At 38.1% G+C, this 16,085-nt stretch overlaps 1 protein-coding gene and 2 long non-coding RNA genes across 4 annotated transcripts; 2 read left to right on the top strand and 1 right to left on the bottom strand.

The window, feature by feature from the left end:
* Positions 1-388: 388 nt before the first annotated feature.
* LOC121881166 lies at positions 389-1,929 on the top strand. 2 transcript variants are annotated; one of them, XR_006091709.1, is made up of 4 exons: positions 389-440; positions 587-787; positions 1,197-1,389; positions 1,654-1,929. It is a non-coding gene; the product is annotated as an uncharacterized LOC121881166 (long non-coding RNA). The 2 variants fall into 2 exon arrangements; XR_006091708.1 differs by lacking the exon at positions 389-440 and having other exon boundaries at positions 449-787.
* A 4,117-nt stretch (positions 1,930-6,046) lies between these two features.
* Positions 6,047-11,088, top strand: LOC121880694. The gene is made up of 2 exons (XR_006091626.1): positions 6,047-6,585; positions 7,805-11,088. It is a non-coding gene; the product is annotated as an uncharacterized LOC121880694 (long non-coding RNA).
* Positions 11,089-12,527: 1,439 nt separating this feature from the next.
* Positions 12,528-16,063, bottom strand: oip5 (opa interacting protein 5). The gene is made up of 5 exons (XM_042388069.1): positions 15,594-16,063; positions 14,095-14,161; positions 13,500-13,622; positions 13,163-13,244; positions 12,528-12,758 (listed from the first exon to the last, which is right to left on the bottom strand). The coding sequence occupies exons 1-5, from the start codon at positions 15,763-15,765 to the stop codon at positions 12,666-12,668; spliced, it is 537 nt and encodes a 178-aa protein (XP_042244003.1). The 5' UTR covers positions 15,766-16,063; the 3' UTR covers positions 12,528-12,665.
* Positions 16,064-16,085: the final 22 nt, after the last annotated feature.

The raw sequence follows: 16,085 nt of genomic DNA, 5'->3' as shown, positions 1-16,085 counted from the left end.
TAGACTCTAAAGCAATTCACTTTTATTGTGTATGAGAGAGGAATTAAATATAGATACATGCCAATACCAACAATTTTACGAACTCTATTGTACTGACGTAGGTCCACAAATGGAGACAAATGTCTTTGATGTGAGATTTTATACTTTTTGTTACCCCACCTGAGAGATTGAATGTGTGTGTAACTTGTCTCACAGTCTTAGAGTTCAAGCCACTCCGTAAAGACTTGGTTTTGTTTTCCCCACAACCCCAAAACAGTCCAATTCAATCCAGTTTCACAAACATAAAAGAATGACAACTCAAAACTCCACTCCGGGTTGATCCCCACAAAACAAAACAAACCACAGACGCTAGCAAAGTAACACAGTACATAAAATAAACAGCAGAGACGTCAGATAGGTTGGACCACCGTTCAAATCAACCGCCGGTTGTCTACCCGGAAGTGAGTATTGTTAGATAGACGCCATGGTGATTCGGGGGGGAAACAAACCGTGGATGTATCATAAGAACTGTATAATGTATTTTATATCATATATTATAGTTTTTATTTCTTTAAACCAATCACAATCATCGATGTGATCTATCCAGGCATAGAGCATCTTTGTCCAGGCTTGTGAGATGCGTCTCTTCAGCCGCCATCTTGCTCAGGGGTTCTGACCTGTTGGTTCGTACTGACCCATTCCCGGGTTTTCTACCAGTTTTGTAGAAAATGCCAGAATTTTGTGCTGCTTTTGGATGTTCCAAAGAAAGAAATAACAAAACTAAGCACCAAGGAATAACATTTCACAGGTGAGAAGTTACAGTATTTGACTTTTCATGAACATGTTGAATTTGATTTATCAGAATGAGTAACATAATCCTTCTTTTAAGATAACATACTGATACTAAATTAAGCTAAAGCTAACATTAGCTTATGTCAGATAAGTTAAAGGAGAAAAGATGAACATTTTTATTAAAGAAATATATCAGTAAAATGCTAAAAATGATATTTGTCAGTCAGCTGTGTCAGTGTATGTGTTATTGTGTTAAGTAACATAAGTCCTAAATGATTTACTTCAAAGTGTTAAATCTTTTTCATGGCACTAGTGTGACATACTGACATACAGTAACTTAACAGTCAACTAATGTGCCTGAATTGTAGCTACTAAAGCATGCAGAACTGCATAGTGTTGTTCAGATGGACTTGTTTTGTGTGTAGGTTCCCAAAAGATAAAGTAAAAAGACAGGCATGGGCAGCAGCACTGAGAAGAAGAGACTTTGAGCCAAATGACTGCTCAGTCGCCTGCAGCTATCATTTCAAGCCAGAAGACTTTGACAGGACTGGACAAACAACTTGATTAAAGGAAGGAGTGATCTCGTCAGTTTTTATATTGCCTGACCGTCTTTGCAAAGTTAGTGTAATTGGAAATTGTTTCTATATAAATAATGACAATTTGTCGTATAATCTTAATCTTTCACCAACACACATAATGCACGCTAAACCTGACAGTAAAAATATACTGATAGAAATTGTTCCTATTGACTTAAATAATTAACTTTATCTTAAGGAGCCCAGTGCATCCAGGTCAAGCAGGACATCACAAAAACCAAAAAAGAGAGCAGCTGCAGAATGTGTTGTGGTGTTTCAACATTATCTATTGTTTTACCTGAAACAGGTGTTTACAGACTGTGGATGCCAAGCCTGGATTAAACACATCACTTTTAGATATGCTACCACAACGAAAAAATGAAGATCCGGCAAAATTCGGTCAAGTGTGTCATATGGTGGATGCCATGGACATCAGGAGGCAGGTTCAGTCTGACTCTCACACACAAACAATGACAGGCTTTATGGATCTTTGAGATGACATTGATGAGACCAGTGTGGCAAGTGAAGCCCTTGTGTGTATGTGTATATACAGACAGCTGACAAATTAAAGGAAAAACTGGTACAGGTCTGAATGCTTGACCCCTACAGTGAGGGGATCTGGGGGCTCTGTTATGCTGTGGGGGAAATTTTGCTGGCATGGTTTGGGTCCACTTGTCCCCTTAGAGGGAAGGGTCACTGCAATCAATACAAAGTTGTTCTGAGTCATCACCTTTATCCTATGATGAAACATTTCTATCCTGATGGGAGTGGTCTCTTCCAGGATGACAATGCCCCATTTCACAGGACATGAGGAGTCACTGAATGGTTTGATGAGTATGAAAATGATGTGAATCATATGCTATGACCTTCACAGTCACCAGATCTCAACCCAATTGAACATCTATGGGAGATTTTGGACTGACATGTTAGACAGTGTTCTCCACCACCATCATCAAAACACCAAATGAGGAAATTTTGGAAGAATGGTGTTCCTCAGCCTTGGCATTGATTCTATAAGTCTCTGGAACTCCTCTGGAGGGATGAACACCATTCTTCAAAAAGATATAGAGGCTGATTCTCTGTTTTTGCACCACTTACAGATTTGTGAAAGCTTTATTTTGCTTATGAAAACTGAAATAAGGGCAATTACACTGCTTTCCCTCCCATCCAGACCACATTTTACCAGGTCCAGATCTAAAACCACTATACTTAGAATTGTCAAATCTGGACTAGATTAACAAGGAGACCACAGAACCTCTTTAAAACACTGTTTCAAATATCAATTAAATTGCCCTTTTTTCTGTTTTCACAAATAGGAAAGAGCAACTGTGTGTAACACGCACAGCCCAAAATAATAAGGACCCTCCTATGGATGTAATTCACCAGGATCATGACTACAGCTCCACCACTGAGCCTGCTGCACCGCCAGACCTCACTGGAGAGCTCCGTGCAGAGATAGCAAGGTTACACAAACAAGTGGAGGAAACAGCTGTCAGCAACAAGTTCAGCTTGGAGAGATTTGCTGCCTCTGACAACAACACCCCCCCCCCCCCCCCCCAGCTTTATTGAATTTGATGCTGAATGTAGCTTCCTATTCGGGGTTAAGGGAAACATAAATAATGATAGTTCGCAGTTTATTCTCTGTTTTTTCACCACTTACACTTGAAAGGGCGATTTCACTGCTTTTTCCTGAGCCAGACCATATCAAACCAGGTCCAGATCAAAAGACACCATACTTAGACTTGTCAAATGTGGACTAGATTAACAATGAGACTCCAGAGACTCATTAAAACACAGTTTCATATTTGTGAAACCTTTTTTCTATTTGTGAAAACTGAAAAAAAGGCAATTTCACTGCTTTTTTCCCCATCTGTAATAATGATCTAGTCCAGATTTGACAAGTCTTTGACCTGATCCTGGTATAATGTGGTCTGGATGGGGAAAAGTGAAATCACCCTTTTTTTCTATTTTCATAAGAAAAATAAAGCTTTCACAAATCTCAAAATGGGTTTAAACAGCATTAAGGCTTTTGCTGCGACGTCTAACAATTTTTCAAGAATAAGTCGTGAAAAAATGGACAATCAGCTCCTAAATATCATAATTTATGTCTCCTTTAACTTTTCCCTCAACCCTGAATCAGAAGCTGTGAATCAAAAGCTGACTTCAGGGTTGTTAACACATCAACATTTATACCACAGGTTTGCAACTCATGCTCACCTGATGGCCTTTTGGAGGCAGATCGAGCCAGCTGGCCCACAGATTCAAACTCTCTTCTCCTTCAGAGTGAAGTGTTTTCTACTTGTAAATCCCACTGCACCTTTAAAGGGTTGATTGGTATGGCTCCTCATGGGGCAATAACCTTTGTGTCAGCTCTTTATGCAGGATCCATCAGTGACAAAGAGATCCTGAAGAAGTCTAGTGTTGTGTCTCTCCTCAAACCAACAATGGCCATCATGGTAGACAAGGATTTCCTAGTGGAGGACTGTGTGCCTTTAAGGTCTACACACCCACTGTCCTGTCTAAGAGGGCACAACTGTCTGTGTCAGAGACACATTCTGTCACAAGACTGAGAGACCATGTTGAGCAACTCAGTCAAAGGGTGAAAGAACACAAGATATTCAAAACAGGAATTCCTCTTTCACTCACAGGCAGCATCAATCAACTCTACACAGTTGCATGCCTCCTGGTTAACTACCAAAATGTGCCCTTAATTAAAGCCTAGGCTGTGTGCCTAGGCTAGGTTGTGTTCAACACTTTCTGCTGCCCCCAAGTGGACAAAAAACAGCTATTGCATTTTGCATATTGTGATAAACAAAATGCTAGTTTAGTGTCATGTCTCCATCAACATTTTATATTGATGTATTACCCAGTCATAAGTAGGTTTGATATTTATTGTTGTGACTCACTGTCTTCATGACCTTCAAATGTATTATATGTATTTTTTTGGTAAATATTTCAAATGGTAAGAAAAATATATAAAAGGAAAACAAATCACACCTCTGTTTTAGGATGTTAAACACTGTTGTGTCTCTGTAAATGTGCTGCACAAACATGTCACCAAGGGCACAAACAACAAAATCACATCATTCCATACCCGTGATCAGCAGCTGCCCCTGCACTTGCCAATAATAAGCAAGTGCAGGGGCTTTCCCTCAACTTGTGTGTGCCATGGTCAACTCAAAGGTACCTGCAGTCAACCTAGCTTACTGCATTTGGGCATTTCATGTCAACTGACCCAAATGATACCTAATTCCACTTGCTGAAGTAACACCTGGTTTGGGCTTGCAGGAATGCATAATCAATATTACCACAAGAAACTATGTATATGACTCACATCAGAAATAACTCATAACTGGTTATTGCACTATATAATTATTATTCTGCACAATGTAAAATAATAATAATAATTCTACTCTTATCGTATATACTATGAATATAATCATTGCACAATGGATAACTTTTTTAAATCTATCCCACTACTCTTATTATATACTATATATATAAGTACTGCACAATGGATAATAACAACCTTTTCTATTTTATTATTTAAAGGTCCTGTGTGTAAGATTTAGTGGCATCTAGCAGTGAGGTTGCAGATTGCAAACAATTGAATAACCCTCCCCTCCCCTTCTGCAAAACTAATGAAAAATCAAGCAGATAGTTCCAGGTCTGAAAAGTGAAGCCAATGTGGAAGTGCCTTAAACCTGCATAATCTCTAATGGCCAGCAGGGGGCGACTCTACTGGCTCCAAAAAGAAGTCCATTTGTATAGAAATCTATGGAGAAATTACCCTACTTGTCACTTGATTTATTACCTTAGTAAACACTTTCCTAATGAGTTTACGGTCTCAATTGCTAGTTTCAAGTCTTTTTCAATATAGCATGATGTTTATTTTGTAAATTATGGTCCCATTTAATTTAAATTTGACTATAAATTGGTATACTTTAGAGCATAAAGTTGCTCTCATGGCGACAGTTTTGGTTAGGTAACATAAACATGACGTAACCCTAGATTCACAGAGTATAGGCATAGCCGTAGCTGCCACTATTTCAGTGTGTTTTCAGTTTATGAAAGTTAATTGTAACATTTTGGTCATCTAAAAGAGTCTCGTTCAACATTTGATTGTACTAAAAGAGCCTCTAAGGAGTCGGATGTTCAGTTTTTCCGTTACTACACTTTGTTTTAATGGTTTTAAGCCTGTATTTTGCTAGTGAAAATACGCATTATCACAGTTAACCATAGACTGTTAATGCAATGTGCTAACCAAACTAGCAGCTAGCGTTAGGATCAGCTCCACCCTCTCGTCCAAATATGGGCACTTCTTATCACTTCTATCTCCAAAAATCCAAGATGGCGACAGTCAAAATGCCAAACTCAAGGCTTCAAAACGTGAGTCCACAAACCAATGGCTGACGTCACAGTGGCTACATAAATTGTTTTTATACAGTCTATACAAAAAATGCTAAAGGCCCTCTCTAGAGCCAGTGTTTGGTTTGTCCGTTCTGGGCTACTGTAGAAACATGGCAGTGCAACATGGCAGTCTCTGTGAAAGAGGACCCGCTCCCTGTGAAGATATAAAGGGCTCATTCTAAGGTAATGAAAACACGATTCTTATTTTCAGGTGATTATACACTACTTAAAACATACTCATGACTATTATATTCCATTTCTGCCAAGTCTGGTCTGTTGCCACTAAATTCTACATACTGCACCTTTAAATATTTTATTTCATTCTATTTTTGTGTGTGGTGTGTGCTGAACGGTGCTGCTGTGGCACTTAACTTTCCCTCAAGATTATTAATGTAATTCTTATTTCATTGTTTTACATAAAGTAGAGGAATAAAAAGGTACTTCCGGGGCGGGATTTAATTTTGATCGACAGGTCTCCCGCTCAATCGTCGGACTCCTTCCGTTGGCTCGTAGTAGCAGAGCGAAAATGGCGTAGAGCGGAGGGTGTACGGAGAAAGGGACGAGGGGAGCTTCTTCCCTGTCCTCCCCTCTCCGGGGTGCAGGGAGGGAGGAAAAGGGGGCGCTGGAGATTCTTTAAATGTGTCCTCAAACCTATGGGGTCCCCCTCTCACGAAATAAACCCGGCAACCGAGCAGTTTGGGAGACGTAAATGTGTCACCGTAGAGAGAAAAGAAGAAACCCTCCTGGCTTTTGTTTACCATTGTGTGCAGCTGCAGCTCAAACCACTGAGGAAATATCTCTGCATCATTTCGGACCACCGTCCACCAAGGTCAGTGCTTTTCCTGTCATGTCAGACCAATGCACCAGCTTTAACTTGCACATTTACCTGCACCTTTTCATCGTTTTGGGATATTGGCAATGCACTTTAAAGGTGAAATAATCTCAAAAACTGAATATGCATTGTGATTTTCGACTGTAAAGTCAGTATCTTCAAAATCAGACAACTCTGCTTTAGATGGAAATCAGTCAGAGCACCAAGGCCTGAAATTATTGTGTCATTAATGACCACATTGTGGACTTTAACCCATTAACAATGAATATCCCTGGATGAAATAATGACCTCTTTCATATTGTCCTGGGTGTTAATTACATTAAAGATCCCCTCCACCTATCTATTCAGACACATAAAAATAATCTGCTTAGAACAATAATGTGTGTCTGAGATGGTTTTTCCACAAAAAAAGTATAAAAAGTATAACCTTTTTGAGAATTCATCAATTGTTTAAAGGATAGGTTCACATTTTTTCGAGTCTGCCCTAAAACAACAGTCAGGTACCCAAATGAATTTTGAAAATGGTTTTGCTTGCTGTAATCATCTTTCTTGCCAATACCGGTCATTACAAGTTCCCCTTCCTATTAAGCTGTCAATGTAAATGACGGCCTCTTTCTGTGCAAAAATGTTTTTAAAAGTTTATCTGAAGCTAATATAAAGTTTCGGGCATCCAAATTTGTTAAAGCAAGTGGGTATCTTTCAATGTTAGTCTGTTTAGCAGCAAATTCCCTCTTTGTGTTTCTCTGTTGAGCTGCGGTGGAAGTATAGTAACAAAAAGAGGGACTTTGGCACTAAAAGGACTGTAACGTTGAAAGATATTTACTTGATTTGACTCACTTGGACGTCTGAAGCTTCATATTAGCTTCAGATAAACTTTTAAATACATTTTTGCACAGAAGAAGGACTGTGGATTTTTCAAGCAGACATATAATGTGAAGATTTGCAGTTTTTCTCAGTTTTTTAAATTTTTGTTAACTGAATATCTTTGGGTTTTGGACTGTCAGTCGGACAGACAGAAGACATCACTTTGAGCTGTAGGCATGATGTAATTGGCATTTACTTAATTAATAAGATAACCGACAGTGAAAATAATCTTACATTGCAGCTGTGATGTAGAAGACCAGATTCATCAATATAGTCTTGTCTACATTCAAATTCACAAATTAAAACTCAACTCTACAATAATATAATAATAATGTGTGTGTGTTTTTTGTAGGATGGATTTTCCAGGCTGGAGGGATGTCTACTATAGATATCAGACTCAGCACCAATGACGGATCACTTCCACCTCCACCCAGACCCGTGGTGGTACAGAATGAGGTGTGAAGATGACCTCTTTTGGGACAAGGGGTGCCCTCCTTGCTGCTGTTTGCTGGGACGTTGGCCGTCTCTCCGCCACAGCATCCCCTCCTGTCCTGGCCCGTCTCTGCAGCCTCAGATCATCAGTGAGGACATCTGCCAAGGTTTTGGGCTAGTCTGACTTTCATGACGCACGCTCTGACTACGTCTACATGTAGCTACACAGTGGCTTTGCAGCCTTTAAGTTGGCTGAAAAAGCCATGGAGCATCTGCACTGGCCTTATTTGCCTAAAAGTCTCCATGATGTGGACATTTTCAGTCAGATTTGGGTGAGATTCTTGTCAGGCTTCATGCAAACATAGTTACTGATGCTTCCTGAATCAGTACAAAAAAAAATCCCCACACACACTGTAATTAGATCAAAGCAGTTTCTTAACAAATTCTTAACTGCTCCCGTTTTCTTGGAGTAAAGTAAAGACACAAGATACTGTAGCAAAGATCAAGGCCTGTGATTAAATTAGACTCATAGGGTGTTTTTGTTCGTTTTTTTGCACTACCTCATTGCCATAACAAGTCCAACAGGAGTGAAAGGGAGTGTGATCAGTACAAGTAGCCTAATGGTTGTCAAGCGCCACAGCAGTTATATCATTATATCGTAGAGGGAAAGACAGAGCAGCCCACAAAACAAGCACAGTTATTTACTTTCAGTTCAGGAAAAAAAAAACACCGTCTCGCTGAAACTGTGGTCTCCTACGCATCTGTTCTGGGGAAGATTGTATTTTTTAATCAGTGCTCTCCTTTTTGTTTTTCTCCCTCCATTGTGCTCTCTTTTGTCAAGTCCACAGGTTTATTCACACGACTTAATCTTTGAGATTGCTTCAATTCGGCAATTTGCAGTGATCTAATTTAGTCTTTTCCCCCCTCGAGATGCTCTTGTTTTGTCTTTTATTCCCACAATGAAGTGATTTTTACCGCCTTGGCTTACTCTTCATTGTGTCTTTGTCTTCTCTTTCTCCTTAACACACTTCTTTTTTTTTTTTGCCTTCCCTCTCTGGATGTGTTCTGATTTTGTCCTTTTTTAGACTTTGACATGCTCTCATTTTGTTCTTTTTTTTTCCAACTCAATGTGAGCTCTCTTTAGTCTCATTGTTTTCTAACCATATGAGTGACACAAGAACATTCTTCACAAACTGCAAGTAGTGACAGAACTGACCATTTGGTTCCTTTAGTGCCACGAACCATGAAACAAACGATCCAAAAACAACAAAAAAAAAGAGAATTTGGTTTGTCAAACATCATGTTTTGTCTCTACCTGCTGTTTCTAGCTGTCCAGTTAGTTGAGAGATACAAGTGCTGAAATTGCAGCTTTATTTCCAATGATTGAAAACTATTATCACCTTGAATTTGACCTTACTTGAAGGGAAACCCTGGTCTCATTTATTCAGCTTTCTTTTAGTCCATTTTTACATGATTTATATAAAAGAAAAATCACATTTTTCCGGGATTTGTGCAATATTTGATCTTAACTGTCATGTTGTTGACCAAACTGTATATTGTATAAACAAGTGACAAGTTGTTTGAAAGCAACAAAATCACCAATGTCTTCCATTAAGATATATATAGACTCATGTGCATTAGCTTATTTAGCGGGACTGTGGTGCCAACATTATAGTTGCCATGCATGACCAGTAGTGATGCTTGCTTCATGAAGAATAGTGAAATTGATTTCTAGACTAAGCTGGAGCTCAAAACTGTGGAAAACATTTCAGGCGAATGGAAAAAGGGCGATAGATCGATGTACAATTAAAATACACCACATCAAGATAGAAATTTTAGACAATCTCCCCTTTGTTCCATGTCTCAGATGTAGAATAAGTTGCATGATTAAAATCCAATTAACACAATCAGGGTATAAAATTATAAAGTATTGATTTAAGCCGTTTCACATAGGCCTATATGCTTCATATAAGTAAGTGCTTTCTCACAGAACTGCTGCTCTTAGGGAAAAAATGCTAGCGATGTTCAAAATTGTATTCATGCACTCTAAAGCATCAAAAGAATTAGATAGTTATTATGTGACAACCAAAAAAGCTCCCCAAAATGGACAATGGTGGAAATATTTGAAAAATGTCACATTAAGAGTAGTACTTAAATTCTAGATTTGGATCTGATTGATGGCGATCCAACGTAGCGTTTTAGTCCTAGAATTAAGATCTCACCATGACCATGTATTGTACATAATACCTCATAGTTTTGGGATTCAGAGCGTTATATTTTAATCCATAAAATTGTATTTGATTAGAGTTTTAGAAGCAATAACCGACAATAATGCATGAGTTTTAGTGCCAGGGTGTAAGTGTTAAACAGATTCTGTAATCTCTTGTGGAAAGGATCCCCCTTCCTCTCTTTTATGCCTACGGTAGCTATCTATTAGTCACTTTTTTTGGGAGTTGTATAATATTTGGCTTTAGAATACAGTATCACTTATTATTATGAAGATTTGGGTTACTTCCTGCAGAACAAGGTATGCGTGAGGACAGCTGTAGCATCATGGTGTTATTACATTTACAAATTAAAAGTAAATACTTATATATTTTTCACAGACTAACTTCCCTGCCTTGTATTCTTTCAGCACCAAAACAATAATCTAAACCAATCGGTACAGGAGAGATGCTTTATAGTACATAAAATAATAAAATTACGATTCTTGTAGCATTTTTAAATCTATAAAACCCTCCCCCTCCTTTAGAAATATAGACTTTCAGTAACTCTGTGGCTGCAAAGGACTTACTGAACGAACTTGTTTGAAAAGCACTTTCTCTCTATGTACTGACTTGCACCGTCATCATCACCATCCTGTCTTGAATACTGTGTTCTAAAAAAAAAAAAAAACCCTGTAATGCTCTTTGTGGGGATTTACAATCACAATTAATGAGCAAGTAGGCGTTTAGCAACATGATTAAATGGGTTTAAAAAATATGCATGAATTAGCAGAAAAATGAATGATTTGTATTGCATGCAATAATCTAACTTTGTAATGTGAATGAGTGTAATTAGGATGTTGAAATGTTCATATCAGATGTTCTGTGACAAGGTTGGGAACGGTTGTTTGTTTGACACAACAGCAAGCATGTTGAAGTAGCTTTGATTTGAGTTTGGATTATACGGACTAACTGCTAGTCATGATACAAACCACCCCCCCCAAAAAAAAAAAAATACCCCACCAAAAAATGAAGAGTAGTTTCTGCTCTCACTCTCTTGTGTCAAACATGACCATGGCAGTACAGCCACAGTGATCAACCTTTGTTCCCATTAAAAAAAAAGAAACAACACAAGCTTATGTAAGATGATTAATGACATTACTTTGTTGATCAACTTTTTCCACTGAGGAGGTGGACTGTGTAGAAACTATGCACTCCAGAGGGAGGAAATGGGCATGCTTATTACGTGTAAGCCTCTTGTCTGGTTTTGTATTAACTTTAAAAAAAAAAAGAAAAAAAAGAATCTGTATCAGAAATTCAGCAATAAAATGCAGCATGGTGCCAATTGGATGGCTGGGTGTTGATGTTTGCTTCCAGTTTAAATGCTGTTAGAGAACTACATGTTGTAAATCATCATATTTGTGGTAAGAAATGCATAAATCTAAGATCTCACTAGCAGCTGTGTGAGGCCGTAATGCTCGTTGCATGTCAGAAAACAAAATTATTAAATGGAAAATGGAGAGACGACATTGGCATTCTTAGATCGTCACCACTAATGATGCACAAAATGTAAAGTGTGCTCAGAAGGTTGCACCAGAGGAACATCTGCAATTAATATTTATTTATTCAGAGTTAGCAAACATGAGAATATCAATATCACTTTCATGTGTGTGCAAGCTAAGTAGAGCTGAAGCCAGGAGGCAATTAGCCTAGCGTAGCAAAAAGACTGGAGAAACAGCTGGCCTGGTTCTTACCTAAGTAAAAAAAAAAAAATTCCCAGCAGCAGCTCCAATTAATACATCATATCTGGGTTGTTTTAATCTCTACATAAACAGGAATGTAAAAACTAAAAATTGTGGTTTGTAACCCAGGGTTGCGAGGCACTAGTGCTGTAGCTGGAGATGCTTTGCACAGAGGCTTTGACATGCTCTCAAATCAATAAATAGTTACAACATGTAACTTCCTCTAAAACCACAAACTGTTGTTTTTACATTTCTATTTGTGTATGGGCTAAAAAAGCAAGATACGTGTTAATTTGTGAGCTTTAGAGGAGCTGATAGGTATATTTTTGAACTTAAGACAGAGTCAGGCTAGCTGTTTCCCCTATTCCCAGTCTTTATGCTAAGCTAGGCTAACTAACTGCCCCCTACTTTAGTTCCATACTTAAGACACAGACATGAAAGTGGATCCGTCTTCTCATTTCAATCTTCAGCTCATTAGTTTGAGAAATATCTTCTTGTTAACTAAAATGTCAAACAAATGGAGGTTTTGACCACTAGATGAAGTCAATGTTCTACTCTAAGACCAAATTCTAGAGTATTATTAGTCTGCTGTTCTTTAATTTAAACACCTGCCACAATATTTCAAAACCAGTCCACAAACTCAAGAGGAATGAGATTTTTACTGATCAAAACAAAATAAGTGAGACTGAGACAGCAATGCTTGCATCACCAAAAACCGTTTAATGAAAACACAAAACACAGAAAAAACAATAGAAAACACAAATAAGCCTATAAGAGGGAGCCGATAGAAGAAAACTGTCCCTAATCCCTGGACGGTATACACTGCGTGTGCACACTACTTGTCTGATTCACTTGCAACACTCCTGTCAGCCAGTCTGCTTTTAATGAGTGTCATCTGATCGAACTGTGCTTCAAACTGTCGTCTCATCTGCAGCAGGAGGGAAAGAAGAGATTTGTGTTTTCAGTAAAAGGCTTTTTTTTTTTTTGCTAATAGTATCTGTCACTCCTGCCTGGATTTTCTTCACACAGTGCTGGTTTGTCACTGTTGAAATGTTGAACACGTCAGGAAACATCTAGAAGTATAAATTAAAAAGCAGCTGGTGCCATCTTCAGACCAATGACCAGACTTAACATCTACAATTACTTAATTACTTGTATAAAAATGGCCACATCATCATTCAGTAATCATAAGTCATATTTCACAACAGTACTCATATAATGACTATAAGAATGAAATGAAGCACTGCAGTTGTACATACAGGTCTTAATCATAATAAACACAATATAATCATTATACACACAAATCAAGTTAATCACATTTTGCTCTCTCACCTCATAAATGTTTTCCCTGAGAGGCTTCAGGTCAAATGTGAGTGTGGATGCTTTCACCATTGTGTAGCTGTCGAGGATGTAACTGCACAGGATAACAGGGAAAGGAAATGCATGTTGTTATTTTTATTTATTTATAATGAAATAACTCTACAACAGCATATTTCTCAGATGCACAACCTCTAAATATTATGTGAACTTTGCTGTGTTTTTAAAAAAAAAGGCTATTCAAGCACTGAACTCATTCAGCGCTTGTTTATTTTAGCCTCTCCAGACAGCAGTACACCTGCACACATGAAGTCAACATGCTTGTGTGCTCAGCAGAAGTGGCAGGGCTTACCAACTGATGTTTGCTTTGTGGAGGAGATAGATGGAGCGAATCATGGCCAAACGTGAAGGCGCAGAGTGAATGACTTTCCCCACAGCACAGCGGCAGCCGCGACATTTTAGAGAGCTGTAGATGCTGAAAGTAAACAAGAGCAGTGACAGAAAATACAACGCTGGCACATATCCTGATCATGACTGCAAAACAAAAGGTTGACTAAGAAGAGTATTTTTTATTAATCTCAGTATATCACCTGTGGGAGTGCTTGCTAGCAGGTGGTGGAGGAAGATTTTACATGTAACATATGAAAGCACGTCTGGTACCTGTTCCCTAAAGCTGTAATCTGTGTGCCGCCTTGTTCAAGGGCCCATTCAAAAAAATCCAGTTTGTCCTCAACCCATTATTGCCCTGTTGCCCTTTAGATCATCATTTTGATATTTTAAACCTAACTTTGATATTGCATAATGTTATATTAGGGCCATTTATATGTGATATGCAGTTTATTGTATGCATCTTATACATGTGGGTGTCACCTGAGGGTTGAAGGCAAATGCACAAGTATTTTCCTCTACTAGAACATATTTTATCCAGAATCACTGCGTTCACTCACCAGTTAGCCATTTCCCCTTTATGTCCTGATTCCATTTCATCACTGAGGACCACATCATCAGTTACTCCTGAAAAAAGATAAGCAGCAATTTCAAATGTCTGCATTTCAGGTACTGTATAGCTGGGATAAATCTTACCTGCAATATGAGCAGTATAGTATGGTATGTTCGCTTGTACTATGTCACGGATACAACACCACCAATGGCACCAAATATTTCTGTCTTTTATGAAATCTATGACAAATTTCTATTTAAAAATATTTAGTATTTTGTAATTTAAGCAGCGTGCTTCCCTCAGAGGCAGTTAATGGGGTGTATTATTGTAAAAGAGTGGCTTGGAAAATCATGAACAAGGTGTTGATTAATATCATATTTTGACTGAGCTTGTGATTATCACCAGTGGAGGGAGGGTTTAGTAGCCCTGCTAAATATAGTTTAATGAACATGCCACAAAACAAATTAGCAAAATGTAACAGGGTTCAGGCTAGATGACATGGATAAAATCAAATATCACAATATTTTTGACCAAATACCAATATCAATATTGCGACAATATTGTAGGGATGACTATTGGTGCTTTTACTAAATATTTAAACAATGAGATTTTTAATAAATAATCATCAGTAATGTTGATATAATGACTAAGTGGGTAAAGGCAAATAATAGAACAGCTAGAACAGTCTGGTGAGTTCAGAAAATTACATCATTTTAGGCTGCATCACTTTACTGTAATGCAGCCTTTAAAACCAGTAAAAGACAACAGTTATGCCATATCACGATATTACGATATCCAAAATCTATCTCAATATAATATTGATATTTTGCCCAGCCCTAGATATAGTTCACATAAAAAAGAAGCAATTATAAAAATATTAACAAAAAATACCACTGTTATCAAAAACAAAATGTATGTTAAATGTGAAACACAGTTCATTTTTGACCCAGGAGACAGTAGCTCGACCAAAAAACATATATTAAGTCAAGTGGAGAAATTTGCTCAGTTGTCATGGAGACATATAGCATGTAGACAACTGGGTCTACTAATTTATCTTCATGATAACTGAACAAACTCTATCCACTGAGGAAGACTGAAAGCTCTTGTTGAAAGCTCTGGTAATCATCTAATCGGTGGACCATGAGTTAAGAGTTTCTTGCCAAATTATGTTACAACATTTCAAATGTTCTCTGAAATGTCACTTTTCTCTATTAATAGTATTTTTTAATTAGTTTAATGAAATATTGTGCAGAGCTGCAACGATTAGTCAACCAATCGACCAATAATCGTTAGCTGCAGCCCTAATGTTGTGTTTTGCACCTCAGGGCCACCATAAACACAACTCCCCCACTACTACACTACTGTACACTACAGAAGTACACAACAGGTACATTTACCAACATGAGCTGATTTATGCTCATATCTTCAACATTTGAACAACTAACGCACTATTTTCTTTACTTATACTGTGTCAACAATTATGAATGAGAGATGACGTGAACTTACTGATACACATGATCGAGTCCATACATCTGACTTCCCCACAAACACCGAGGGAGTCTCCCAGAACTGTTTTGCATTGCTCGCAGTGGAGAGTCAGCCACTGTCTGTGTTCAACCTCTGTAGCCAGCTTTATATCGGTGCTACGTTGTGATAACAGACTATCATTAAACTCCATATTAGTTACAGAGCCTGGCTAGCAGTCCCGCTTGTGAATTTGAACTCAGGCTCACAAAACAGGATCTGTCTTCTTTCTGTTGTACCTCGGCGCGCTGTAAGGTTTGCTTGATTTAACACTGCCACCGTCTGGAAAAACATTAGAAATGCAGATATACTGCAACATTATCTGTGAGGAATTAACATGATGACAATATGTGAATTATAAGTAAAATTATGCCCTAAAATTATCGCATTTTGAATATTTATGGCTAAGTTAAATTCACGCGAGACGTTGACAGCGATACGTTTAACCAACGTATGACTCATACTGTTTTATGT

The sequence above is a fragment of the Thunnus maccoyii genome, chromosome 16, assembly GCF_910596095.1.
Source record: "Thunnus maccoyii chromosome 16, fThuMac1.1, whole genome shotgun sequence".
Lineage (NCBI taxonomy): Eukaryota > Metazoa > Chordata > Actinopteri > Scombriformes > Scombridae > Thunnus > Thunnus maccoyii.
This window is presented reverse-complemented; position numbering and strand designations above follow the sequence as displayed.

Coding starts and splice junctions, on each gene's coding strand:
- oip5 (XM_042388069.1), bottom strand. CDS start 15,765: ATGGAGTTTAATGATAGTCTGTTATCACAACGTAGCACCGATATAAAG. Junction 14,162..15,593: donor GGACTCGATCATGTGTATCA/GTAAGTTCACGT, acceptor ATCTTTTTTCAG/GAGTAACTGATGATGTGGTC. Junction 12,759..13,162: donor TCAGGGAAAACATTTATGAG/GTGAGAGAGCAA, acceptor CTCCTGCTGCAG/ATGAGACGACAGTTTGAAGC.